This window comes from Phacochoerus africanus, chromosome 10 (genome assembly GCF_016906955.1).
Source record: "Phacochoerus africanus isolate WHEZ1 chromosome 10, ROS_Pafr_v1, whole genome shotgun sequence".
Lineage (NCBI taxonomy): Eukaryota > Metazoa > Chordata > Mammalia > Artiodactyla > Suidae > Phacochoerus > Phacochoerus africanus.
The window spans coordinates 120980229-121007929 of NC_062553.1; the positions used below are offsets into that span (position 1 = coordinate 120980229).

General features: G+C 39.9%; 2 protein-coding genes across 5 annotated transcripts in view; one reads left to right on the forward strand and one right to left on the reverse strand.

The window, feature by feature from the left end:
- C10H4orf17 (chromosome 10 C4orf17 homolog) overlaps window positions 1-27701 on the reverse strand; it is a 365717-nt gene that overhangs the window by 94164 nt on the left and 243852 nt on the right. For all 4 annotated transcript variants that reach the window (XM_047799480.1, XM_047799476.1, XM_047799477.1 and 1 more), the window contains one exon: window positions 8970-9075. The gene's annotated coding sequence lies outside the window, so the exon portion shown is untranslated. The remainder of the gene's footprint in view (window positions 1-8969; window positions 9076-27701) is intronic.
- LOC125138186 (all-trans-retinol dehydrogenase [NAD(+)] ADH7) lies at window positions 477-20328 on the forward strand. Its single transcript, XM_047799474.1, has 9 exons — window positions 477-549; window positions 4146-4247; window positions 6096-6234; window positions 7131-7218; window positions 7312-7528; window positions 12516-12776; window positions 14656-14791; window positions 17788-17926; window positions 19992-20328. The coding sequence occupies exons 1-9, from the start codon at window positions 532-534 to the stop codon at window positions 20014-20016; spliced, it is 1125 nt and encodes a 374-aa protein (XP_047655430.1). The 5' UTR covers window positions 477-531; the 3' UTR covers window positions 20017-20328.

A 27701-nucleotide genomic window follows, 5' to 3' on the forward strand; every position in this document is an offset into this window, starting at 1 on the left:
GTGGCCCTGGCGTAGGCCGGTGGCTACAGCTCCGATTGGACCCCTTGCCTGGGAACCTCCATATGCCGCAGGAAAGGCCCAAGAAATAGCAAAAAGACAAAAATAAATAAATAAATAAATAAATAAATAAAATAAAATAAAATAAAATCAGCTGTGTGTAACAGAGCAGCTAAAGAAGCACACAGTACATTTATGCTGAGTTGTGTTGACCTTTTTCTATATTCCCAGATGTAAGGTAGATAAGAAAGCCTTTAGTCATTTTCAATAGGTTTCATTATCCCATCTTTGTTAGATCTCTACCCATGGTTTGATCATTATAAGTTACTGTATTTCTTTTCACAACTTGCAAAGGGTGGGGCATATAGACCATTGGAAAGTCTTTAAGGCTGTGAGTCATATTGCGGAAGGCAGAACTTTTGAGTCAAGCTATTTATCTGACTGCATAAGATACTATTATTTATAGCAGACAGAGTCAAACGTCCATCCGAAAAAGTCTCTGTTTGCTGAGAGTAGAACCAAGAAAAAGACAGGATGGGCACTGATAGAAAAGTAAGCAGAACATTTCTGTATCCTTATTATTACCTAATAATGTGGGGTGGATTGTTAGAATTTGGAATACTTTAAATACTTGGGGGGCTATTTCTTGGGGAATTAAATGTCTGTTGAGCAGGCACTTGCTGGGGATGGGTGGGGGGAGGGGAGAACTCGGTTGGGGTTTCAGAGAATGTCAATAGAAACAGGATGAAACTTGGAGTTCCCCTTGTGGCTTAGTGGAAACAAATCTGACTAGCATCCATGAGGACATAGGTTTGATCCCTAGCCTCACTCAATGGGTTAATGACCCAGTGTTGCCGTGAGCTGTGGTGTAGGTCACAAACCCGGCTTGGATCTGGCATTGCCGTGGCTGTGGTGTAGGTCAGCAGCTACAGCTCCAATTCAACCCCTAGCCTAGGAACCTCCATATGCTGCAGATGCAGCCCTAAAAAGACAAAACAAAACAAAACAAAAAACAGGATGAAACACCATATGCTATGTTTTCCAGTAAGACATTGGGGGAAAATGGAGAAATATGGTTTCTATTGAAATTAGTAATAATTTAATTTCAAGAGAGCTGGGTATTTACACTGGTAAGCAAAAAGTTTCCATAAGGAGACTTTCAATAACATGCATTACATTTACTTCTGTAGTTCAAGAGGAGACCAAGCTCTCATTCCCAGCTGTTAGAAAAAAGTATGCCTGCTGTTGCCAATGGAAAAATTCTAATTTTGGAATGCAAAGTAGATAACAAAGTATCATGCTTTTAAGGTTTCTTAAGGATGTATGGTTTTCATCAAAATATAGGTTAAAATAAATCTTTAAAAATCAAGAAAACATTGTAAGTAAAATAGGTTTGTTCTTCAAAAACAGAGTTGTATTTTAAAAACTTTGCATTTAGCCTACTTTAAGGTTTTAGAAAAATAAAAATGACATTTGAAGTCAGGGTAATGTGACAAGTGAGGAGGCTCTATGATGTTAGAGTCTGAAATAATTGTTTCTGGAATTGAATAGAACTAGAATAAAAAAGCATTTTAGTTTGGGTTAAGGACTCAGCAAAACTAGATTAATTGAGGATAATTTTGGACTATAGAAACTAGCAACTCTACCCACAGAAATTAATGAATCCTAACATTGGAAGGAATCATAAAAATTTGCAACTCCAGGGAGTTCTAGTTGTGGCGCAGCAGAAACAAATTCAGCTAGTATCCATGAGGATGTGAACTCGACCCCTGGTCTTGTTCAGTGGGTCAGGGATCTGGCATTGCCATGAGCCGTGGTGTAGGTCGCAGAAGTGGCTCAGATCCCGTGTTGCTGTTGCTATGGTATAGGCCGGCAGGTGTAGCTCCTTCAACCCCTAGCCTGGGAACTTTCATATGCTGAGGGTGCGGCCCCAAAAAGCAAAAAGCAAAAAAAAAATTGCAACACCATCTAGCCAACAGATGCTTGAGTTCCAGTTATGCTACCTCTATAAAGTAGACATCTAGCTGTTATTAGAACATTCCCAATAATGGAGACCTCTGTACCTTCAAAGCAGCACTTTCCAATTACAATTAATGATATATAATTCAGGATAGCATAAAATAGATTAAATGTGAGAAAAGATATGCTGGAAACAGATGGGGGTGCTGAAAGCCATCAGTGACTCTCGGCCACTCTGAGGCAGACATAGGTCACAGTGCAATGTAGCCCACTCTGGAAGTTAGACTTGCACATCACAATCACAAACAAATTCCTGCTGGATTAATAGTTCAAGTTCACTAGCATTTTTTTTTTTCAGAGCCACCCTAGCGGCATATGGAAGTTCCCAGGCTAGGGGTCAAACTGGAGCTGCAGCTGCTGGCCTACACCACAGCCACAGCAACTTGGGGTCCAAGCCATGTCTGTGACCTACACCACAGCTAACCGAAACGCCAGATCCTTAACCCACTGAGCAAGGCCAGGGATTGAACCGAATCCTCATGGATCCTAGTCAGGTTCTTTAACCGATGAGCCATGAAGGGAACTCCCAAGTTCACTTTTAAAGTCAAACTATTTTATCAATAAGTAAATACAGAAATATCAAATATATTGGCGCATGGAGGAAATTTTATGTTTCAGAATGATAGAAAAAAGTCATAAAGGAAAATTTAAGAAGGAATATTTTGTGTGTTAAAAAACAATAAATAAATCTTCCAAAGGTAAGAAATTCAAGCAACCAGTCTGAGGGAAAAAAGCTAAAAGCAGAGATGACAAGAGCTAACATTTTTATATCTACAATGCATAGTCAAATTTATAAGGAAAGTATTAAAATTTCCATTCCTATGTCACATCTACTCATACCTGGAGATACATGCAAAGAACATAAAGAGGAAAATAAAACGTCAATAAATATATAGTGAAATGTTTGTTCCCCTCAGTTATTAAATAAAAATAATGAGATATACTTCTCCATAAAAGTTGATAATGACTTTTTACTCATTGCAAATGCACCCCCTATTGCCAAAGGGGTGGTGAAATGAGCAATGTCATTCATGTCCACACCTTTGGAAAATAATTTGTAGTATACCTCAGGATGCTAAAATAGTTTCCTTTTTCCTGTAGATGGTCTCATTCTATTTAGCAACTTCATTGAGATATATTTGAATATAAACCAAATATAACAAATTCGGAAGAATATTAATATATACTAGAGGTCATCACAGCACTATTTTAAACAATATGTATAAACAAATACGTAGATACTAGAGAAATGATAAAATGTAAATCTAGAAATTAGAATTATACATATTTAAAAAGGTTTATAAATCATTATAAATTTAGAAAATGTTTCTGTTAAGTTGAAAAATAGGATAAAATATTTATATATTGTATGAGTACAACTACATAAAATTACAGATGGAAAAAATATAAGGAAGGAAATAAGAACAAAGATGAAATCAATGGTAGTGCTTTAGGATATAAGACAATAGTTGATTTTTTTTCTCCTCATATTTTCTAATTCTCCAAATTTTCTAGAATGATTATTGTTATGGGCTAGATTGTGTTCCCCAAAGATTTATATGTTGAAGTCCTGGACCCTGGTACCTTAGAATGTGTCTGTATTTAGAGACAGAGTTTTTTAAGAGGTAAAGTTAAAAATGATGTCTTTCGGGTAGGGCCTTAATCCAACAGGACTGGTGTCTTTATAAGCAGAGGAAGAGATTAGGACACAGATATACACAAAGATAAGGCCATGTGAAAACACAGAGAGAAGATGGATATTTGCAAACCTCAGAATAAACCCACCCTTACTGACACCTTGATCTTCGACTTCCAGCTTCTAGAACTGTGAGAAAACGAATCTCTGTTGCTTAAGCCACCTATTCCATGGTCCTTTGTCACAGCAGCCCCAGCAAACTAAACTATCAGCCATCCATCTAAAAGAGATCTCTAGGAGTGGGGTATTAATGGACAAGTAAGATGAGAGATAACCCATTATGCATCTGAACAAATTGATTAAAATATTTTATAGGATTCCTAAACAGATTTGAGGATGGGAAAACAAGAAAAATCTAGACTTGTATTATTCAGAGAGTCTGTATTTGTAGAGTCATAATCGGGACCCATTATAACTCTCATGAATTTCTTAGGTTATTAAATGTAAAGCAGCTGTGCTCTGGGAACAGAAGCAACTCTTTTCCATTGAAGAAATAGAAGTTGCCCCACCAAAGGCTAAAGAAGTTCGTGTTAAGGTAATGAGCCCTGTTGTGCGTAAGCCTAAAATGTCATCACACCAACAGTGATTACATCATTGTGTGATGTTGGACTCGTAAGTGAGGAGAGGTTTCTCAAATTTTGGATATTAACTGTCTGACTGGTTTTGGTTTACTGATAAGGATCTGGTCATCCTGGATGACCAGCTGATTTCTTATGAAATTAACGACTTACTTGACAAATAACAAACAGCACTGCTAATCTGCTCTATTATAACTTTATTTGCTGATTTTTTTTTTGTCTTTTTGCCTTTTCTAGGGCGGCTCCTGTGGCACATGGAGGTTCCCAGGCTAGGGGTCCAATCAGAGCTACAGCCGCCGGCCTACACCAGAGCCACAGCAACGCCAGATCCTTAACCCACTGAGCAAGGCCAGGGATGGAACCTGCAACCTCATGGTTCCTAGTCAGATTCATTAATCACTGCACCACGACGGGAACTCCTATTTGTTGAATTTTTATTGACACAGTATATAATAAAAATGATTAATAATTATCACTAATGACTATGTTTTAAATCTCCTGGGTATCAGATAGTATTGAGATTACTTTCCACAAAGAATTAGGGACTCGCTTGTGCCTGAGAAACAACAGCTTCTGGGAGCATTTGCTCTGCTTCTTTGGACAGAGCCTAACCATTGGTTTGGACACCAGGTTGTTGTTGCTGCCTATCTTTCTTTGACCTTCTCCTGTTACCTGAGCACTCTAGGAACAGTACAATTTTGCTCACTTATCTTCTTGCACACCATTCTTTCTACCTTTTACTAAGAGAGTCCTAGAAGGGCCTAACAGTAAAAATCTATTTTTAGCCACATCTAATCTAGCTGGCCATATGGTAACATCCGCATTCTAGTTCCTTCGCAAGAGCAACAGTTTACTTCAAAAAGGCACCGAGATTCACAGTAAAGCAAGGGGTATATATTAATCCCAAACTCCTAATTTATCCTTCCCCACCATTCACCTTTGGTAACCATACATTTGTCTTCTATGTCTGTGAGTCTATTCATTTTATAAATAAATTCATTTGGGATTAACATATTCACACTACTATATGTAAAATATATAACCAACAGGGGCCCACTGTATAACACAGGGAACTATATTCAGTATCTTGCAATAACCTATTACGGAAAAGAATCTTAAAAATTATTATTATAGTAGTTCCCAATTGTGCTGCAGTGGAAATGAACCTGACTAAGTATCCATGAGGACACAGGTTCCATCCCTGGCCTCGCTCAGTGGATCAAGGATCTAGTGTTGCTGTGAGCTGTGGTGTAGGTCACAGACGTGGTTGGGATTCTGTGTGGCTGTGGCCGTGGCTACGGCTGTTGCTGGCAGCTATAGGTCTGATTCAACCCCTAGCCTGGGAACTTCCATATGCTGCAAGTACGGCCCTAAAAAAGCAGTAAAAAAATTATATATATATATATATGTATATATATATATGTATATATCACACACACATGTATATATAACTGAGTAACTTTGCTATATATCTGAGACTAACATAACATTGAAAATCAATTATCCTTCAGTTAAAAAAGAAAGGAAGGAAGAAGGAAAGGAAGGAAGGAAAGGAAGGGACGAAGGAAGAAATGAAGGAAGAGAGAAAAGTAAGGCCCAAGGTAGCAATATTATAAATTCCCTAAAGAAAGGGTTTTGTCTGATGGTTGGTATTTGGCTCAGAATCTCCTAAAAATCAACACCATTATGTTAGGTAATCATACTGGGTAAACAATTAAAATCTTTTCAGGAGTGAGTTAAGTATCCTCCTAACTGTAAAATGACAAGTTTGCTGGTTGGTGTAAGGTTCTTGTGTTTGAACACAGATTTTGGCCACAGGAATCTGTCGGACAGATGACCACGTGATAAAAGGAGAAATGGTGTCTAAGTTTCCAGTGATTGTGGGACATGAAGCCACAGGGGTCGTGGAGAGCATTGGAGACGGAGTCACTACGGTGAAACCAGGTGTGCAAATGTCAAGCCCCAAGTCTGAGCTAAGAGGGTTGTGTATCCTATCAAAAGGAATAGCACAACTAGGAATTATTAGGGGACCCTAACACATTTAGGAGGATGAAAGAATACACGGAGAATGCATTGTACAGAGTGAAGTTTCATTTGGCAAAAATCTCAATCTTTAACAAGCCAATTTGATGGTGCGCATAAACTTTAGAATACAGATATATTTTGTTTGATCACTTATTGTGCTCCACAGATACTGGGGTTTTTTTTTTTGTTGTCTTTTTTCTAATTGAAAGTGTGTGACAATCCTGTGTCAAGCAAGTCTTTTGGTGCCATTTTCCCAATAGCATTATTATTATTTTTTTTTGTCTTTTTGCTATGTCTTGGGCCGCTCCCGCAGCATATGGAGGTTCCCAGGCTAGGGGTCCAATTGGAGCTGTAGCCACCGGCCTACGCCAGAGCCACAGCAACAAGGGATCCGAGCCTCGTTTGCGACCTACACCATAGCTCATGGCAACGCCGGACCCTTAACCCACTGAGCAAGGGCAGGGACCGAACCTGCAACCTCATGGTTCCTAGTCGGATTCGTTAACCACTGCGCCACGACGGGAACTCCAGCATTATTTTTTAATTAAGGCACGGACACTGGTTTTTTTAGACACGCTGATATTGCACACTAATAGACTATAGCGTGGCCTAAACATAAATTTTATACGCACTGGGAAACTGAAAAAATTCTGTGACTCACTTTATTGCTATGATCTGGAACCTAACCCCTATTTTCAAGGTATGCCTGTATTTTTAAGAAATGATTGCATGTAGCATGGGCTCAGTTCACATTCATTTATTTCCTACCTTCATATTAATAACCAATACCTGATATTATGATGTTTTCCCTCTAGGTGACAAAGTCATCCCCCTCTTTCTGCCTCAGTGCAGAGAATGCAATTTTTGTCGCAACCCAGATGGCAACCTTTGTGTAAGGAGCGAGTAGGTTTCAGTCACTTTTTTTAAGTGCCATTTAAGTTGTTTCTGTGCTAATTTTTGAAGTGACTTAATACGAGAATTTGATGTATTAAATAGCATTACTGGGCGTGGAGTCCTGGCTGATGGAACCACCAGATTCACGTGCAAAGGCCAACCAGTCTATCACTTCATGAACACCAGTACATATACGGAGTACACAGTGGTGGATGAGACTTCAGTTGCTAAGATCGATGATGCAGCTCCTCCAGAGAAAGTCTGCTTAATTGGATGTGGATTTTCCACTGGATATGGGGCCGCTGTCAAAACAGGCAAGGTAAAAAGCAGGGTGGGCTTCTTCTTTTGAATTTTTTAAATGGTATTTTGAAAAACCGAAGATTTGGGGGGAAAAAACTTTTGAAGACATATCTCACATGCAGGCTGTTTCTATATCATGCCAAGTCGGCTGGAAGAAAAGAAAATGGAAAATTCAGATGAGAAATTTTATTTCTAAATAAGAAGAATTCTACTTATTTAGAAGTAAAATTTCTAAATTTAATTTTGTTTCCTCCATGTTGACTTTTATGTTCGTTTCTAGCATTTAGATTCACATCTAAAATTGATCATTTCTTTCTTTCACAAAATAAACCAGTGCTGGTGTTTTCATTTACTAGGGCTATTGTAGCAAAATGCCACGGACTCGGTGGCTCCAACAACACAAATTTATTGTCGCCCATTCTGGAAAGTAGAAGCTCAAAATCAAGGTGTTGGCAGGACTGGTTCCTTCTGAGGTCTGTGAGGGAAGTTTCTGTTCCAGGCCACTCTCTTGAGCTATCTTCTCCCTCTGTCTCTTCAGGTCACCTTCTTTCAATGTCAGTCTTTTTGTCCAAATTTCCCCATTTTATAAGGGCCCCAATTCTACTGGATTAGGGCTCACCCAATTAACTTATTTTAACTTGATTACCTCTGCAAAGACCCTATCTCCAAATAAGATCGCATTCTGAGCTACTGGGAGTTAAGACTTCAAGACATGTATTTGCAGGGTTGGGGAGAGACACAATTCAACCCCTAATGGCTGGCACATAGAGTAAAAACAAGAATGTGGTTTTTCTTTGTTGTTTTTTGTCTTTTTTGCTATTTCTTTGGGCTGCTCCCGTGGCATATGGAGGTTCCCAGGCTAGGGGTCGAATCGGAGCTGTAGCCGCCGGCCTACACCACAGCCACAGCAACGCGGGATCCGAGCCGCGTCTGCAACCTACACCACAGCTCATGGCAACGCCGGATCCTTAACCCACTGAGCGAGGCCAGGGATCGAACCCACAACCTCATGGTTCCTAGTCGGATTCGTTAACCACTGCGCCACGACGGGGACTCCGAGAATGTGTTTTTAGCAGTCATTATTTGGACTCAATTTATGCCACTCTTATTGCATCAAAAAAGAAAGTAGAGAAACACAAAATTCATAAATGGTAAAAACCAATCCAACTTCAAAATCTTAAAAATTAATTGATTCTAAATTTAAACTCCTTCTGAACTCCAAGTTTTGTCCAACCCCTTACCTGACATCTCCCTTCAAATGTCTCACAGGTATCTCATACAGTATGTACAAAACTGAATTCTTAATTTTCTTTCTCCTTGCCCCAAGCATATTTACACTACTCTAATTTTCTTTATCCTTGATTTTTTCCTCTCCATCACCTTGTACACAATCCCAAAGCAGATCCTGCTAACTTTACCTACATGATATATTTTAAATCTTTCCATTTTCTTCAACTCACCACCATCATCATATCTGGACAGCACAGACACAATGGCCTCCCTTTTTGTCTTCATTACTCTTCTTGATCGCCTCCAATAGTTCTCCGTTTACAAACCAGAGTAATTCTATAAAACAGAAATTGGTCTGTATTACTTTTTTGCCAAAAATCCTTCAGTAGATTCCATATTTGAAACAGTCTCATCTCATTCACTGTGATCCACTCAGGCTCATCTCTTTTGAAATCTGTAAGCCTATTGAGCCATTCCTGCATGAAGACATTTACACAAGCTATTGTCTGGAACACTCATCCACCAAACCCTTGTGTGACTGCTTCTTTAACATAATTTTCAGTTTAAAGATCACCTGCTTACGCAGAGAAGTTTTTTTTTTTCTGTCTACTCCATCTAAGCAGAAACCTGCTTCCATTGTTCAAAGCAACATGACTGCTTCATTAATAGTATGTGTCCAAATCTCAAATTCTCATTATACCTTTAGTCTTCATTAGATCATAAGCTCCAGGAAGTTACAGACCAATTTTCTGTTCACTAGAGTGCTTAGCAAGGAACCTGGACATAGTAATGACTTAATAAATAATAACTGGAGAAAAAGAAGAGATGTATGAATGAATAAAGAAAGGGACGCCCAATGTGGAAGAATAAAAAGGCGAGCAGGCTTGTGGAAAAAAGACATATGGGTATTGAAGTAGATTTATCCCAGACGTAGGTTCAAGACAAGTCTGAGTTCTATGAAAGTATAACATTAGCATGCATGCACACATAAATGGTGTGTGTTAGCTGCCACTTGCTTCTATATTTCTTTGGAAAATCTTGGTGCTGGAACACTCCTGAGGCTTTCCACCATGAATTTTCTACCAAGATAGAGGTCAGGAAAGGAATACTGAATATAGTTTTACATGTAGTAGTCTAAGTTTTTTTTTTTTATTGTACTTGATGTATTGGTATGATGTTAGTACTTGGCTAATGTACTATTAACAAAGTCATTCTCTTTTAGGTGGAATTTTTTTCCTGGAAGCTATATCTTAAGGCAAATCACTCAAATGAACATATATTCTTGCTCTTGCCTAGTTGAAAATAGATCAAACCTACAATATGCAGGCATGTTGGAAGTTCCCCCAAACCCTCTTTTGTTTCAGTGATGCCCTGGAAGGATTTATAAAACTCAGAAAAATTATTCACACTCATTGTTATGGTTTATAACAATCAAAGGACACAGATTAAAATCAGCAAAGGAAAAAGTCCCATGGGGCAGAGTCCAAGAGAAACCAGGTTCAAGATTCTGCTTGTCGTCTCCCAGTGGTATCTCATAGACAGAGCTTAATTCTCTCAGCAACAATGTGTGACAACACATACTTTGTGTTGCCAACCAAGGAAGTTCACCCAAATCTGGTGTTCAGGGTTTCAATTGGGGGAACATTCAAGTAGGCACCCCCCCCCCGACACACACACAGGATTGACCTCAGCTACTTACACTCCAGTAGCATCAGGAGTTGAGCTGATGGCTCAAAGCCGCAGACATACAAAAACAGGCATTCACTCTGTCACATGGTTGGCATAAACTGTCTGGAGTAGCCCAAAATCTCAGATATAAAAGACACTCTAAGTGGGCAGGATAGTCCAAGCCCTCAAAACTTATCTCCCAAGAGGTGGCTAAGGGCCAATCCTACAGTCCTTTTGGAATAGTAAAATATGGATTTTTATTAAAGATCATGAAGGGGGTCAGAACAGTGAAGAAAAACTATACTAAAAAGTGGAACCTTACTATATTTTAAAATATAAAGTAATAAAATGTTAAATAATAAAAAATTTTAATGACCTAACGTTGACACTTCTATTTTAGGCTATGGTTTTCTTTTACAATACTGATAGGGATAATTCACTACAAGTACTAATCTCCAGTTCCTGTTTTGTAGAACATGAAGGTTGGGAAGGGAGAGAGTTTGTTTGTTTGTTTGTTTTTCAGGTTTTGATGTGGGGGGATATATATGAAGTTAGCAGAGACTGAGACCACAATCCACTTAAAGGCTCTGAGGCAGGATGACATGAGAGTCAAAAATTATAACTTTCCAGATGGGTGACTAAGTTCTGGGGAGAAGTCTTTATGGCACAGTTCCCAGGAGGTAAGAAAGACCACACTTGAGGTCACCAGAGCCTAAGGCTTGCTGGTTAAATACCATTAAGTAAGGAAGGCTGAAAAAGGTCCCAGATGACAGAGCTACAATCATAAGGTTTGTTCCTAAATCTAGAACCTGAAATACCCCCAACAAAAAAAATTCCATCTCAGATCCAGACAATAAAGCTAGCAGATAAACTACAAGAAAAGGCAGAGAATGCCTAGTTTACTTTCTGGTGTAAAACACTGACCACAAAGAATCCATTAATAAAGTCTGCTACATGGATGAGTGATATGATAACTGACAGCATAACCCTACTGGTTTCAAAGGCCCCAATTCAGGAACTGAACTGAGAGGTTGGGATGCCATGGCTGCAATTACAGCTCATAGAGAGTGGGGGCAGCACCTCTGCGTTTAAGTTTAGACACTTCAAAACATGCATACACAGGCCTCCACTCACTGGGTTTTTCTTCAGCTAACTCCTGCAAGGAGGACAAAATCGGAGAACAATGACATCGGAAAACAGATCCTAATCACCCATAAGACTGCATACATAAGGAAAAAGAAAAAAGGAAGGAAGGAAAAAAGAAAGGAAAAGTAGGGAAAAGATTATGAGTTCCAGACCCTTTTTTGTCGGTCTCTATATTTTCAGGTCTCCCTGCCCCATGCTGTGAAACAGGATTAGGGACTTCCCGCGTGGCTCACAACATAACTACTCGGCATTGCTTCTACAGTGGCTGTGGCTCGACCCCTGGCCTGGGAACTTCAATATGCCGCAGGTGCGGCCACTTGTTTTAAAAAAAAAAAAAGAAAAGAAAAAGAAAAAGAAACAGGATTAGGACTCTTCTGGCAGGAAAATGACTTCTGGCTAGAACTTTCTTTAATATGGCACAATACCGGGTAAAAATCCCCCAACTGATTTTAACTACATTTCCTGCCTGGAGCTATGCAGGCATCATTTAATTGCAACATGGAGATTCCACTTCGATGAAAAAGCAATTTATTTCCAGATGACTCCAACGTATGGTGGTTATTAAGAAAATGCTAGTCAGATCACACCTAAAACATCTTCAGCACGGCTTTGTAGATAGGAGATAACAGGGATCTAACGGCTTATTGAATCCTGCTATGAGGTTAGATGAGGTTGTTAGTGGTGGCCAAGGAGGCTGCAAAAGCTCCCACAAGCACGGCCTGAATGATGGAACCTTTTGATTAAAGGTTTTCATTTATCTACAAAATATTGGTTTTGCTCCTTGTCTGTTCTCAGACGTTCCGCTGTTTCTATTTCTCTTTGTGGCATCATCATCAGGATGTCTTCCAGTCCTGATAATTCATCATGGATCTTCTGAATGTTATGCTCTAATACTGGAGATATGTTATAGGTTCCACTTTTTACCCTGGGTCTAGCATTTACAGGAACTTGTCTCTCCACAGGTCACCCCTGGTTCGACTTGCGTGGTCTTTGGCCTGGGAGGAGTTGGCCTTTCGGTTATCATGGGCTGTAAGTCGGCTGGTGCATCCAGGATCACTGGGATTGACCTCAACAAAGACAAATTTGAGAAAGCCATGGCTGTAGGGGCCACTGAGTGCATCAGCCCTAGGGACTCCCCCAAGCCCATCAGTGAGGTGCTGTCAGAAATGACAGGAGACACTGTTGGCTACAGTTTTGAAGTTATTGGGCGTCTTGAAACTATGGTAAGAGCCAAGATTAGAGGCTCCACACAACACCCAAGCTACCTTGATTGCACAAGGTTGAGCTCATTTTCCGTAGCTTTACAAACAAACAAATACCTGTGAGGCAAAATACCTGGCAACCATGAAGCAACTGTGCCTAAAAAGTCAAAGGCTTATGAGCAGGTCTGCCTGACCAATATTAAGGGTCACATCATACCTCTCTCACGTGACCAAACTTCCAGGTAGTCAGCTAACTACGCAAATGTTTCAAGTGTTATCTACTGACAACACTGATTTCTTTTATCTCTTGACCTTGAGCAAGTCAAACAGCACAGAGTGACTCTGGGTAGAGGAAAGGAGGAGATCACAGGGGAAAAAGGGACAATTCCACATTTGGGGGGGTCTTCCCCCAAATCCATGATGCAGCCAACTTCTAACTCTTTTGACCTGAGCTTTGTTTTGTCTCATCTGAATGCTCTTACAATAGGAGCCTTCAAAGTTCTAAAACATGCTTCCCTTGTGGCAGCCAGCAGCACCATTTAGGTCTGAGGAAGAGGTCAGGTCTCCTGAATAGGAAAGCCCCAACCTGGGGGAGGGGAGGGTAAGGAGAATTGGAAATATAGGACAAAAGTCAATTGTGCTCACAATTAAGTCATAGACTAACTTCATTTGGTACTTTCGGTACTTGAGGAATAAATAATCTTTAATTTACCACTGTTGTCATACCCCTTCCCTAGGGTCCCTTACAATATTCCTTGGTAACAAATACCATGTTTACACAGCCTGTATGCAATACTGGATATTGCTAGGGCCTGTTGATTTCCAGATGATACTTTAATGAACACTGGTCTCTGAAAAATTCTACCATCTATTGCTATAATCTACAAAATATTTTTTAAAAACTATTGATGATGAATAACTGGATGAGCAAATGGCCGGAAAATGTGGGGTTAGTTTCAGAGATGCAGCCAAGAAAAGGGATTCCTTTGTTCCATACTTAATATTTAATTTTCATACTGAATTTTTTTTTTGTCTTTTTGCCATTTTCTTGGGCTGCTCCTGCGGCATATGGAGGTTCCCAGGCTAGGAGTCGAATAGGAGCTGTAGCTGCCAGCCTATGCCAGAGCCACAGCAACGAGGGATCTGAGCCGTGTCTACGACCTACACCACAGCTCACAGCAACCCCAGATCCTTAACCCACTGAGCAAGGCAAGGGATCAAACCCGCAACCTCATGGTTCCTAGTCGGATTCGCTAACAACTGAGTCACGACAGGAACTCCATACTGAACTTTTTCTTTTAAAGAAACTAGGTTAATTGATTCCGTATAGGTAATTTGATTTAGTTTAGTTCAAACGGCTTTCCAAAGATTATCTGAAGTGATGATATTGGTTTGAAGATATCATAGGGATTTCCCCCTTGCAATTTGGTCCCTGGTAAACTGAAATTTCCATAAACATTGACTACATTAATTTCTTTCTGCCTCATAGGGGAAGTGTAATGAAGGAGTTTAATCCATGACTAAAGCTGTGTTGAGAATTTTTTTTCTTTTTGGCTGCCCCACAGCATATGGAGCTCCCAGGCTAGGGATCAGATTGGAGCTGTAGTTGCAACCTACACTGCAGCTGCAGCAACACCAAATCCTTAACCCACTGTCCTGGGCTAGGGATCAAACCTGTGTCCTGGTGCCATAGAGACACCTGCTGATTCCACTGTGCCAGAGTGGGAACTCTGAGAATTTTTTACAGCAGCTGAAAAGCAAAAGGCATGTGTCTTAATCCCACTTCATGACTTGGAAAATGAACCAACTATTGGAACTGCAGTAGTACGTAGGGCATTTCTGAGCCCGTGATATATTATGAGACAGGAGAAATAAACTGTCCCCTTCATTCTAAACTCAGATTGATGCCCTTGCATCCTGCAATATGAACTATGGGGTCAGCGTGGTGGTAGGAGCTCCGCCATCAGCCAAAATGCTCACCTATGACCCAATGCTGCTCTTCACTGGACGCACGTGGAAGGGTTGTGTTTTTGGAGGTAAGGACGACAGAGCCTCTGGCCTGGGAGTGGTGGCTTTAACTTTGTTGACAAATAAGAGAAATATCTATTTTTCTCATCATTCCTCCCTTAAGGATCTTCCAAGGATGGATATGAAATGATCTGAAATGAGACTGTGACAATGATAATGACCCACTCCTCGCTCTGGTTTAGGACTGATATTGGTGGGCCTATTTTTAATATTAGCACCTGCAACTTAAGTTTCCCAAAGGCCTGAATGAGAGGCACCAGCATTCTCTCTATGGACATGATTTTATGGAACAGAAATTTCTGATTTAATCTATTATTCTCAACATACACAAGAATATGTATGAACAGTAGAATGTATCTGATTCACAATAGCATCAGCAAAAAGTTCTGTACTTTCTGTAAAGCTGGAAAAGGGACTGTCGCATTTTATGGCAACAGTTGAGATTAACGCCAGAATGGCTGACACAGACAATGATCAATTCTCAGTCCTGGTCTTACAGAATTCTCAACAAGTTTTGATACAGCTGGTGGCTCCCTTTTTCTTAAACACTCTGTTCATTTCACTTCTTGATACTACTTTGCTGTTGTTGCTGCTGTTGTTCTTTCTCTTCCTCCTCCCCTTCTTCTTCCATCCCCTTCATTCCTCCTCCTCCTCTTCCTCCCTCACTGGTCACTCTTCTCAGGAATCTTTTCTGGATCCCCCACATCCCTCAGACATCTAACTTTTGTGTGTCTTAGGGTTCAGTCCTCAGACCCCTTCTCTTTATTTACATTTACTTCCAAGGTGATCTCCTCTGGTTTCAAGGCTTTAAATACACTCTGCTTCTAACTCTTAAGTTTATGTCTTCAGCCTAGACCTCTCCCTGAGCTACAGACTCACACATCCAACTCCCTACCTGACCCCTCCACTTGGATATTGAATAGACATGAAAACCTAACCTGCTCCAAACCTCCTGACTCTACCATCTCCATCCTGGCCCCCAACTTGCTCCTCCCACACTATTCCCATCTCAAGAAATGAGGACTCCACCATTCCTGTTGTTCAGGCTCCAAACCTTAGGTTACACGCTTTCTCTCATAAGAGGAGTATTTCAGAAAATCCTGTTGGCTCTATCTTCAAAGTAAACCCAGGACCTGACCATTTCTCACCAGTGCCATCACCTGTTCAAGCCACCATCACTTCCTTCCTGCAGCACAGTAATGTCTTCAGTGGCTCCTTGGTGGGCTCCGTGCTTTTGCCCTTTGCCCCCATATTGACTATTCTCCAAAGTGTAGCCAGAGTGAAATTGTTAAATGGAAATCAGATCAGGTCAGTTTTCTCTCAACCCCCTCTACTGGCTTCCTTTCTCACTCAGAATACAATCTCATAACTTGCAATGACCAAAAGGCCCCATATGATCTGGCCTCTGACCGCAGCTGCTACTATGCTCTTCTCACTCTGCTTTAGCCACACTGGCCTCTTCATGGTTCTCATTGGCCAACACTCCACATTTATAATTACTCTGCTTTCTTTACTATCATATAGTAAGGCCCAGAACAGACAAGATAATATCTTAGGGAAATCCAGTTTTCTTCAATAATTTTTTATTTTTTTATTTTTAGGGCTGCACCTGCAGCATATAGGAAGTTCCCAGGCTAGGGGTCAATGTGGTAGTCACAGCCACAGCAACATCAGACCAAAGCCGCATCTGCAACTGATCCTGCAGCCTGCCACAGGGCCGGATCCTTAACCCACTGAGCAAGGCCAGGGATCTAATCAGCATCTTCAGAGACCCTGTCAGGTTCATAACCCTCTGAGACACAATGGGAACTCCACACTCTACTCTCTTGCTGAGTTTTCTTTCTTATGATTTCTGGATAATTCATTTCCTTTATGTTTTTGCTCAAATGTCACCTTAACAGTCTGGCCTTCCCCAAGCTTTATAAAATAGCATTCCCTCTCAATCTCCCCAGCCTCATCCTCTGCCACAACCTATCACTCCCACTCTATTTTTCTCCTTTGTTCTTGTCACTGGGTAATTTTCTCTACACTTGTTTATTGTCATCTCTCTTCACTAGAATGAGAGGGTTCTCATGCTTCCTGAGAGCAGGAACTCAGTATGTTTTGCTCCTGCCAAATACCCAGACCCTGAAATGGTGCCTGATACTTAGCATATACTCAAAAGACATTTAATGAATGATGGAATTTTACTTTTTTTTTTTTAAGGGCAACAACCATATAGCATATGGAGGTTCCCAGGCTAGGGGTGGAATCAGAGCTGCAGCTGCCAGCCTATACCACAGCCACAGTAAGTCCAGATCTGCCATGTCTGTGACCTACACCACAGTTCACGGCAACACTGGATCCTTAACCCACTGAGCAAGGCCAGGGATGTAACCTGTGTCCCCATGGATACTAGTTGGGTTCATTACTGCTGAGCCATGATAGGAACTCTGAATTTTACTTCTAATTCTTAATATAATTCTCCCCATATCACATAAACAGTAAAAGTGAGGAGGCTCAATTTATCTCTTATCGTTGATTCCTCAAGTCTTATTTCCTCAAAGGAGCCCTCTCTAAAGAATCTCATCTGTACCAACCAGCCTCTCACTTCTGTGCCCCAGGTACTGTGGAAAGAGATTAAGGCCTGGCCTCACACTGACTATTGTCTGTGTCATTGGTGACCTTGACAAGAGCTGTAACAGCCAAGTGCTGGGTGGGCGCAAGAGAAAGTGGGAGAAAAGGAAGTAGAACTGGAAATGGTGAACTGGAGACAATTCTTTCTGTAAAGTAAAGAAGTTTTTCTGTAAAAGGAGCAGAGATGAGATAGCTAGAAGATGTAGGGGCAAGAAAAGGTTTTTGTAGGGGCTTTTTGCCTTCGTTTTTAAGATGGGAGAAATACAGTTCATTTGGATGCTGTTGAAAACAGTCCTGTATGAGGAAAAGGTAACAATGCAAGAGAGAAGGAATAAAATATAAAGCTCACTTAGTAAAGTCTGAAGAGAACACATGTGCTTATTTACAGGTTGGAAAAGCAGAGATGATGTTCCAAAACTAGTAACAGATTTCCTGGCAAAGAAATTTGACCTGGACCAGTTGATAACCCACATTTTACCTTTTAAACAAATCAATGAAGGATTCGAACTTCTCTACTCAGGGCAAAGGTATCTGTTTTGTGTGTGTGTGTGTGGGGGGGTGATCCTATCTTGTCCCCATAGGCTTCTTTTAAAATTTAATATTCATAAATAAATCCGTTTCCTTGACATTTTCTCATTTTTTTTATGTAGGAAGATGGATATAGCTGATTACTTCTTCATAGACTTATTATATCATTGTCCTATATTAACCATTTTTTAAAAAAACCTCTGGACTTTTTTTTTTAATACTAGATGGGTTTCATCTTGACTATTCTGATTTCATCATAAAGCTGCTCACTTCTTCAAGTAATGACAAAATTTCCTTACTTTACGGTATTCAAAGTGCTTTTTAAAATGTTTTCTTCTAATCCTTGAACGTCAGGTTTTGATTGCTTTTTATTTGGTTTTTGCCTTTTGACCACTTTAACTTGCGTCTCCCACTCTATACCCCTGATTCTGACAACTACCAGTCTGTTCTCTGTATCCAGGAAGTTGTTGTTGTTGTTTTAGATTCCACAAACAAGTGAGATCATATAGAATTTGTCTTTCTCTAACTTATTTCACTTAGAATAATGTCCTTGAGATCCATCCATGTTGTCATAAATGGCAAAATTACATTCTTTTTATTACAATAATACTGTGTGTGTGTACATTTTCTTTATCCATTTGTCTATCCATGGACACAGGTTGTTTTCATATCTTGGCTATTGTAAATAGTGCTGCAGTGAACATGGGGTGCATGTATCTTTTTGAGCTAGTATTTTTGTTTTCTTCAGATAAATACCCAGAACTGGAATTGCTGGACTATGTGGCAGTTTTTTAAGGAACCTCCATTCTGTTCTCCATAGTGACTGTATCAATTTACATTCGCACCAATAGTGGGAATAGTGGTTCCCTTCTCTCCACACCCTCGCCAATACCTGGTACTTCTTATCTTTTTGATGATAGCCAACAGATGTTTTGGTTTGTATTTCCCTAGTAATTAATGATGTTGAGCATCTTTTCAGGTGTCTCTTGGCCATTTGGATATCTTCTTTGGAAAAATGTCTATTCAGACATGTGCCTTTACTTAGTCAAGTGATGCTAATAGCTTAATATGGTGACTTTGAAAAACAGTTACTAGCTCTTATCCAAAGAAACATAAATTCCACTCTGAGGAATTTTATTTCAAATATCACCTTAATAGCATAACTTCTGAACTGACATAAACCTAAGTTCTTCAATTTCCATTGGCTTCCATACAGCTCCATTTGAATGTCCCATTTGCTTAACTTTACCCAAAATAATTTGTCCACAAGTACATCTTATTCCAGCAAATAATGGCACTAATCCTGCTTTTGCAGACTAGAAGCAAGAGCATTATGTTTGACCTCTTCTTCACTCTTGACTACCACATGCAAACTGACAGCCCCAATGATGCAAGATCCAGTTTCTCCTCTGGCATTCTCCTGTCATTGCCCATGTGGTTACCTGAGTTCAGTCCAGTCATTTCTCACCTGGACATGTTAACACAGTAGCGTGATAACAGGTCTCCTGCCTTCTGTATTTTACTATACGAGCCAGGTCTTCACTATGCTGTTAAAACTCAAGTTGCCCCTAAAACATCAAAGCCTTAGCATGGTTTCGCAAGTCTTGGACTATTACCTACTTTCATTTATTAATATACCCAATTTTTCAACAACTAAGAAGTTAGCACCCATTCTATCACAGCCTCTGTGCGAGGCTCTGGGATTAAAGTGAGGCAGTAGGAATCATTTGCTTTTCTCCCAGGCACCTGGAAGTCTCAGAGCTCCGGGTTACCCTTCCTGCTCACACCTGCCTGGCTTTATTCACGTTTTCCCTTCAGCCAGGAAATCCCTCTCCTCTTGTCAGTCTATTGCAATTGTACTGATACTTTAAGAATCAGCTCAGGTACCTGTATCAGAGACCTGCCAGAAAGAAAATGAATCGGTGGGGACCTCAGGCCCAGAAGGATTTCTAGTAACAGAATTTACCTGAAGATTCCTAAATCAGGCAGGAAGGACAACTGCATAAAATGTTCGTTTGGTAGGTATGGAAACAAATCACTAAAAACTATCATTTTACATTTCAGCATTCGCACTGTCCTGACATTTTAAGGTTCTAAGTGGCAGAAGGTCTGTGCTGTGTGATGGTGACCTGGAGATTCCCTGTTCACACTTCCTCTGCTGTTACCGTGGATCTGTTCCACAGATACAAGAAGAAATACAAGATTTGATGAAGATGTATAATCTTTATGAAATGAGTATTTAGGGTCTTATGAGCACCTGGGAATTAGGAGGGGGCTTAGGTCAACAATATTAAAAGTTGTAACTTAACATATTCTAAAGCTATTATTATGTATTTTGAGACACACACACACACAAACGCACACATATGTAGATTTTTACGTTGAAATAGAGATTTCTTTAAAAAAGGGTTTTACCTAGCTGCCACCACTTAGAGCAGATTTAGCATATAAAGATATAGTATGTACATTTCCTGCAATAATATTAATTTTATGGATAGTTTTTAATATACTGTAACCATTCTCCCTGGATTCAAATGTAAATATTTTTTAAAGGACCTGTTACAAATTAACTTGAATTAGGTTTTGAAACCAGCTCATTGCATGGTACATTACTTGATTAGTTTAGAAAAGAAATAGTGAAATATAAGGAAAGGGCACATTTTTAAATGATTAATTTTAAGAATCATCATTTTATAACTAGATGAAACTGAAAAGCATACTGTAAGGAGACATTAATATTTCAGAAAATGTCTTTTTATAATAATTAAATAGAAAAGTGAAGCTAGAATCACACTGTAATATATATCCTAATGTTCAGTTCAGTAAAATAGAAACCTAAGTCCCTGAGTCCCTGTTTACTTAGTAGTGACTCCATTTAACAAAAAAAAAAAAAAAAAGTTTTTAATTTGGTACAATCACACTGGCATATCTATATATATCTATCTATAATATACTTAAAATTCTTAATAAAATGTAAGTATTTTAGCAAATGATTTAAGCTTTTATTGACGACGAGTAAAGAACTAAAGCACCTGAAGAACATATGAAATACTTTACAAGAAAAATAAGTAAGATGGACATAGCAGAGTATGAAGGTTTCAATATAAGATTGTAATATAGCTTGGACAGCCCTGCCTTGATAGATTGCAAAAGGTCCAAGTAATTACAAGTCACTTTTACACAATGAACATTTCCCAATGAAAACTGGCTTGAGGAGTTCCCCCGTGGCGCAGCAGAAATGAATCCGACTAGGAACCATGAGGTTGCAGGTTCAATCCTTGGCTTTGCTCCATGGGTTAAGGATCTGGCATTGCCCTGAGCTGTGGTGTAGGCCAGCGGCTACAGCTCCAATTAGACCCCTAGCCTGGGAACCTCCATATGCCGCCAATGCGGCTCTCAAAAGACCAAAAAAAAAAAAAAAAAAAAGGAAAGAAAAAAAAAGAAAAGTGGCTTGAACCCAAGGGTTAAAAGTTCTCTCCCCTTTACCACTTTGTTGGGTTAATCTAGACTTAACCTAGGCTTAATCTAGACTTAAAAAACAAAACAACAATGAAAAAAAACAAAGCAGTAATACCTATAAAGTATAAGTTCACTAAGTATCTTCGTCATCAGCTGTTGAGCTGTGACAGTTCTCAAAACACTTATAGTCTGTTTATTTTTTAAACACACACCTGCACACACACACACACACACACACACACGCATGCACACTCCACCTTAAAATCACTTGGAGAAATTTCCCTCATCTTTTTTAGCAAAGTCTATTATTAAGACCCTAGAATCTAATTAATGAAGGAAAAACTGACCCCCCAAAAAAACATTTTAACCAGAAAAATATGTAAAATGGATTAATGTTTATGTCCCTTACCTCAAATTTTGAAAAACTTATTACATAAGGATATCCAAAGTTATATACAAATGTAGTTACATCAAAAGAAATAAATCCAAAAGGAATACACATTTATATTCTCAGAGCATAGTTTTTGATAGAAAGTCTATTTTATGCCTAAAGTTTCTTATAAATTATATTTTTAAATGTTATGTGTGTCCCAACCTTCTCTTTTTAATATTTATTATGAAATTTTATGGAATCATTTCTCACTTCCGAGCTTGTTATGACCAAATAGTGAACAGAAAGACCTTCTATAATCTTGCCAGGGAAACCTGTCTATCAATAGTTTTTTAGATCATCAGAAAATGCTTGTCCCAAGAAGAGTTCAGGAAATTGACGGTTTTTGCATATTTTTCATTTCTAGTCAACGAAGCCATGAAGCAATGTCAAACAGTTCTTGGATGTTAAATCAGAGGATAAATGAGTGAGAAGTAGCTAGAGGAATCTTAAACAAAATATCCAGCTTCTTGTTTAAAGAATAATCTAAGACTTTAGCCACTTAAATCACGTGTGAAAGGTATTAATTTATTAGGCAATTTTTTCCCACTTCAACCACATACTAAACACCGAGTTAGGTAAACACTTAGCTCACAGTGGTGAGTGAAACAGACACCGCCTCTGCCTTCATGGAGCATAAAGTGTAGCAAGAAACCCATTTAATAAGAAGGTAATAAACATGTAAATACGTCACTTAAATTTGTGATATGTTAAATAGGGCAGCAACCAAAGTACTGTGTGAGAGGAAAATGAAGGGAAAAAAGGGAAGAAAAATTTTGATTTTCTATGCAGTATCTTGGAAGCCCACTCAGAGAAGATAAATTTAAGCTCACATTTGAAGGATGAGTTGGAGCAGGCCCCCTGAAGACAGGGGCAAAATTCTCCCAGTTGAAGAGACCACAACACCCAAAGGCTAGTAATTTGGAAAAACTGACCATCTCTTCCTGGGCACTGTAAACAGGCCAGAGCGGCTGGTATCTGTTCAAAACGTTAATAATGTTGTTTAGGTTCATGAAGCTGAAAAATGCTAATTCCTTATGGACACTTTTATATGTTTATTTATCTCAATAGTCAGCTTCCTTATGCATTTATCCAGAAAAGAACTGGATTAATTATTACCAGGATTGATTTGAATTATTTAATTATTCAAGTGCTTTCATTATTACCAGGATTGATTTGAAAAGATTTTTACTTAGAGGAAGAAAAAGACTATATACACAGCTTTCCTAGGAATACTCTTCCCCCACCCCCGTGACCTTAACTCCAACCTGTAAAATTTCCTTCTTTTTTGTTTCTCACTCCTCTTTATAGGCAATTCTTTTTCTTTTTTTTTTTTTTTACTTTTTAGGGCTGCACCTGCAGCATATCCAAGTTTCCAGGCTAGGTACTAGGTAGGAGTTGAATTGGAGCTAGAGCTGCCGGCCTATGCCACAGCCACACCAGATCCAAGCCTCGTCTGTTGCCTACACCACAGCTCACGGCAATGCTGGATCCTTAACCCACTGAGCAAGGCCAGGGATTGAACCTGCATCTCAGGGATACTAGTTGGTTTCATTTCCGCTGCACCACAATGGGAACTCCTAATTTTTTTTCTAATCCTCTGTAATAATCAGCTGAGACCTAAGAAGCTGATTTGTAGTATTTACCTTCTTCATGCATATCTATTTGTCCATCTTGTTTCTCATTCCCTCATAAAGTTGGATTTATTTCACCAAGGAAAGTGAAAATCCCTGTTTCCCCAGGAAATCAGTCTTAGGTTCCTGTAATTCTTTCCACCACTCTTCTGACATTGCCAATCACCTGACAAGTTTAGAGAAGTGACTTATGCCTTCCCGGAGAATTCAATCCAATATACATGTAAAATTTGGGGAGCTAGAGACTATGTTCCAAGTTCTCTCTTAAAACAGTGCGTAGGAGAACATTCTATGCCCAGCAGATACTATGCAAACATTTGTGACTGATTCAACAATTATATATACATTTCTCTCTGTGTTAAGTGTCCAACTCACTGACTACACCATCATGGTAGCCAAAAAATTGAATGCAGTACCAAAACATTCTTGGAAACTTCTCTTTCAGGGTAGTCAAATATTTAATTTCAGTTTTGTAGCTATTTTTCTCTGCTCTGAATGAATGACTCTCACTTAAGACTCAAGTCAATATTTCAATTTAAAAAACTTTTTGAATTTGCAGTTGCACACTTGTAAAAAAAAAATAAGTGTTTTAACCTTGTTAACATTTTATAAATTTCAATCCAAGTTTGGCAAAGAACCAAATACTAATATAACCATTTGGCATGCCTCAAATACATATTATTCATTCAGCATAGCCTTGTGTAAAACAAAATTCTCTATGAAGTACAAAGTGTACCCTGATCGTGGATTGTAAGTTTAGTCAAAAGCATGATGTGGTGGCATGATTCAGAAGGTCAGGAGTTGAAATTCTCAGCACCTATTTCCTGAAGTCCCCATCTAGTTCTGACTTCCAAAAGCTCTCACGAGAATGAGGGCTCTTGGTTTCTCTTTACTTTTGGAAAAGAAGGCTGAGGAACAGCTCCCAGGAATAAAAGTGTTAAAGCACTTTCAGTTAATTTTTGCAAAATTGGGGGCCCATGCTAGTGCATTGGTTCGTTGTGGCAAATGAGAAGCAGAGGAAAAAGATTTCCTCAGGAAGCCACAGAAGATTCTGGGAAGCACTTGGCTGAATTTGAAAGAAACTCCCAAGTTTGATCAAAGAGCAAATAACTCCGGGTTGGTGGTGTGGCGGTACAGGATGAGAGCCCTATTTCATCCCTATCTGCTTCTCAGATACTTGGTATGGCAGATTTCTAGCCTTATCTGGGCTGTGGTCCCTTTGAAACTTAAAAAATTACCATTATGTCTTTTTTTTTTTTTGCCTTTTAGGGCCACACTCGAGGCATATGGAGCATCCCAGGCTAGGGGGTCTAATCAAAGCTGCAGCTGCCAGCCTATGCCAGAGCCAGAGCAATGCCAGATCCGAGCCACATCTGTGATCTACACCACAGCGAAGGCAACGTCGGATCCTTAACCCACTGAGCAAGGCCAGGGATCAAACCCGCAATCTCATGGTTCCTAGTCAGATTCTTTTCCACTGTGCCACAACAGAAACTTCCATTATGTCATTTTTTAAAAGCCAATTTCCTTCTATTCAGAGGATTGTCTTGTGTAAAGAATATTAAGTCCCATCTTTTTCCTCCAGTTGTTGTAAAGATCCCATGTTATCCAAATTATTTCCTCTAATTGTCATAGGGGTAAAATGATGAAACTGGGCCCCTTATCTACACTGGATGTGTATTTCAGAGTCTCAGCTGGCCCCTGGCTATCAGACTAAGGACATTCACAGAGGGGAGCAGGCATAGTCCTTTGGGGGTCAGTGCCTTAGGCAATGTTTGTTGGGAAAGTAAGAGGCTCTAAAAGGGGAAACATCTACTCATTCCCTGTAAGTCTCCCCACCTCACTTAGGAGACCTCTAACATGAGGTCTCCCTCCTTTTGACCAAGAATAGCTTTTTCTTTCTCAAAATTTACACAATGGAAATATGCCTAAGAGTCTATGCTCCATCGCTTTGCTCTGAGAAAATAGCTTGGCATTTTGACCTTACCCACATGGATTCTCTCTCCAACTTCTGGGAATAACCACTGGATGCTCCATGGGTCATGCAAACTAACAGGACCCAAACTAAATCCTTCATTTCCTCCAAAATTGATCTACCTCCTGGTTTCTCACTTAAGTTTCTGGCCCTAACATCCACTCAAACTGGAAAGCGGGGTACCATGCTAGATTCCTCCCTCTGCATCAGTCTTCACATCAAGACCTCTTGGTTTTACCTCCCAAACATGAATCAATCAATTCCCTGTCCCTTATCCCTGTTAGAAAGCTTCCCTGGGAGTTCCCGTCGTGGCGCAGTGGTTAACGAATCCGACTAGAAACCATGAGGTTGCGGGTTCGGTCCCTGCCCTTGCTCAGTGGGTTAACGATCCGGCGTTGCCGTGAGCTGTGGTGTAGGTTGCAGACGCGGCTCAGATCCCGCGTTGCTGTGGATCTGGCGTAGGCCAGTGGCTACAGCTCCGATTCGACCCCTAGCCTGGGAACCTCCATATGCCGCGAAAGCAGCCCAAAGAAATAGCAAAAAAAAAAAAAAAAGAAAAAGAAAGAAAGTTTCCCTGGTTTGTTCTCTCATCTGTTGCCCAAATTCCTGTAATAACCATCTAACACATGTCTGACTGTAGAATGGCTCTGAACTGGTTCATCATCCAATCCCTCCAAGCTCATCCAAAGGAATGCCCACATTGAGCACCCTCTTTTTTTCCGTTCTTTAAAATACTAAATGAGAGCAAAGAAGGAAGTGGTACCAACCTCCATGTACCCCCTTCTCTTACCTCAGGCCTCAGGGAAGAATATTTCATGGTCCCAGCATGCACAGGATGTGTAGGGTGGAGAGCAAAAGGTTCACTGTGAACCAGCTCTGCTTGGGCCCTGTTGAGAGTGAGAGGAGTAGGCTGTCACCTGAGAAGGGCGGATATAACGCCAAGCACAGGTGTACTCTATGGCCAGGGCTCAGATCTTGACACAAGTTCTTTCTATCAGAGCAAGAATTCTTAGTTCTCCCTTTCCCTTAGGAAGAGGATTTATCTTTCACTGGCTTATTTCCCCTGAAAACCAAGACAGAGGATTCAGGATCTAAATACCATGGACTTCACTGCTTTTGTCTTTCAATGAAAACACACTTAGTAATCTTTGAGAATCCCCACATTGTTCTAGTTAGATTTATTGAGTCTTTAAGTAGACATTTACTAAGTAGAGTCAGCCCTCCATACCCTTGGATGTAGAACACGTGGATATGGAAGGCAGATTATGGAATTTGAGCATCCAAAGATTTTGGTATCCACGATGGGTACTGGAGCCAATCTCCTACGGATATCGATGGGTGAAATGTACTCAACAAAAACATAGGTTGTGTGACTTAATTTTTGTAATCTCTGGGGAATTACGTACTTAGGGAGAAATTTTGCTCTCCTATTATCTTTCTCTAAGGTAATTACAAATAGAGCTTTAGGGAAATCCCATATACCCTGCCTCTTGTCTTAATCCCCTCAGAATTATCTTCCCCACAGTCTCCAGAGTGAGCCATCCGAGAAGCAAACCTGACCATGCCTGTCCTTTACTTAAAAATTATTCAGGAGCTCTACTTTGCCTCCAGGATCAGAACATGAATCAAAGGCCCTTCGTGATGAGCTTTTGGCCTATCACCTGACTTCTCAACACACTCAGACAACACTTAAATGCTTGTGTTTCTACTGCACCCACCATGCTTGGATTTCTTTTTCTTCCTTACTTGCTGTTCCTCTTCAAATATTCTCCCATCCTGCTCTCTTATCTTAGCAAATTCCTGCTTCTCCTTTAGGGTTCAGTTTAATCTTCACTCCTCAAGAGCATCTCCTCTAATCTCAGCACCTCTCTGCTCTCTCAACAACCTACAAGTACAATGGAAAACAGTACGGGGGTTCTTCAGAAAACTAAATATAGAGCTACCATATTGTCTAGCAATCCCACTCCTGAGAACATATCTGGACAAAACATTCATTCAAAAAGACACATGCACACCTATGTTCATCACAGCACTATTCACAATAGCCAAGACATGGAAACAACCTAAATATCCATCAACAGGTGAATGGATTAAGAAGATGAGATACATATACACAATGGAATACTACTCAGCCATAAAAAATAATGAAATGAAGGCATTTGCAGCAACGTAGATGGAACTAGAGACTCTCATACTAAGTGAAGTCAGTCAGAAAAAGAATGACAAATACCATATGATATCACTTATATCTGGAATCCAATATATGGCACAAACGA

Coding starts and splice junctions, on each gene's coding strand:
- LOC125138186 (XM_047799474.1), top strand. Junction 7,529..12,515: donor CCGCTGTCAAAACAGGCAAG/GTAAAAAGCAGG, acceptor GTCTCTCCACAG/GTCACCCCTGGTTCGACTTG. Junction 14,792..17,787: donor GAAGGGTTGTGTTTTTGGAG/GTAAGGACGACA, acceptor GCTTATTTACAG/GTTGGAAAAGCAGAGATGAT.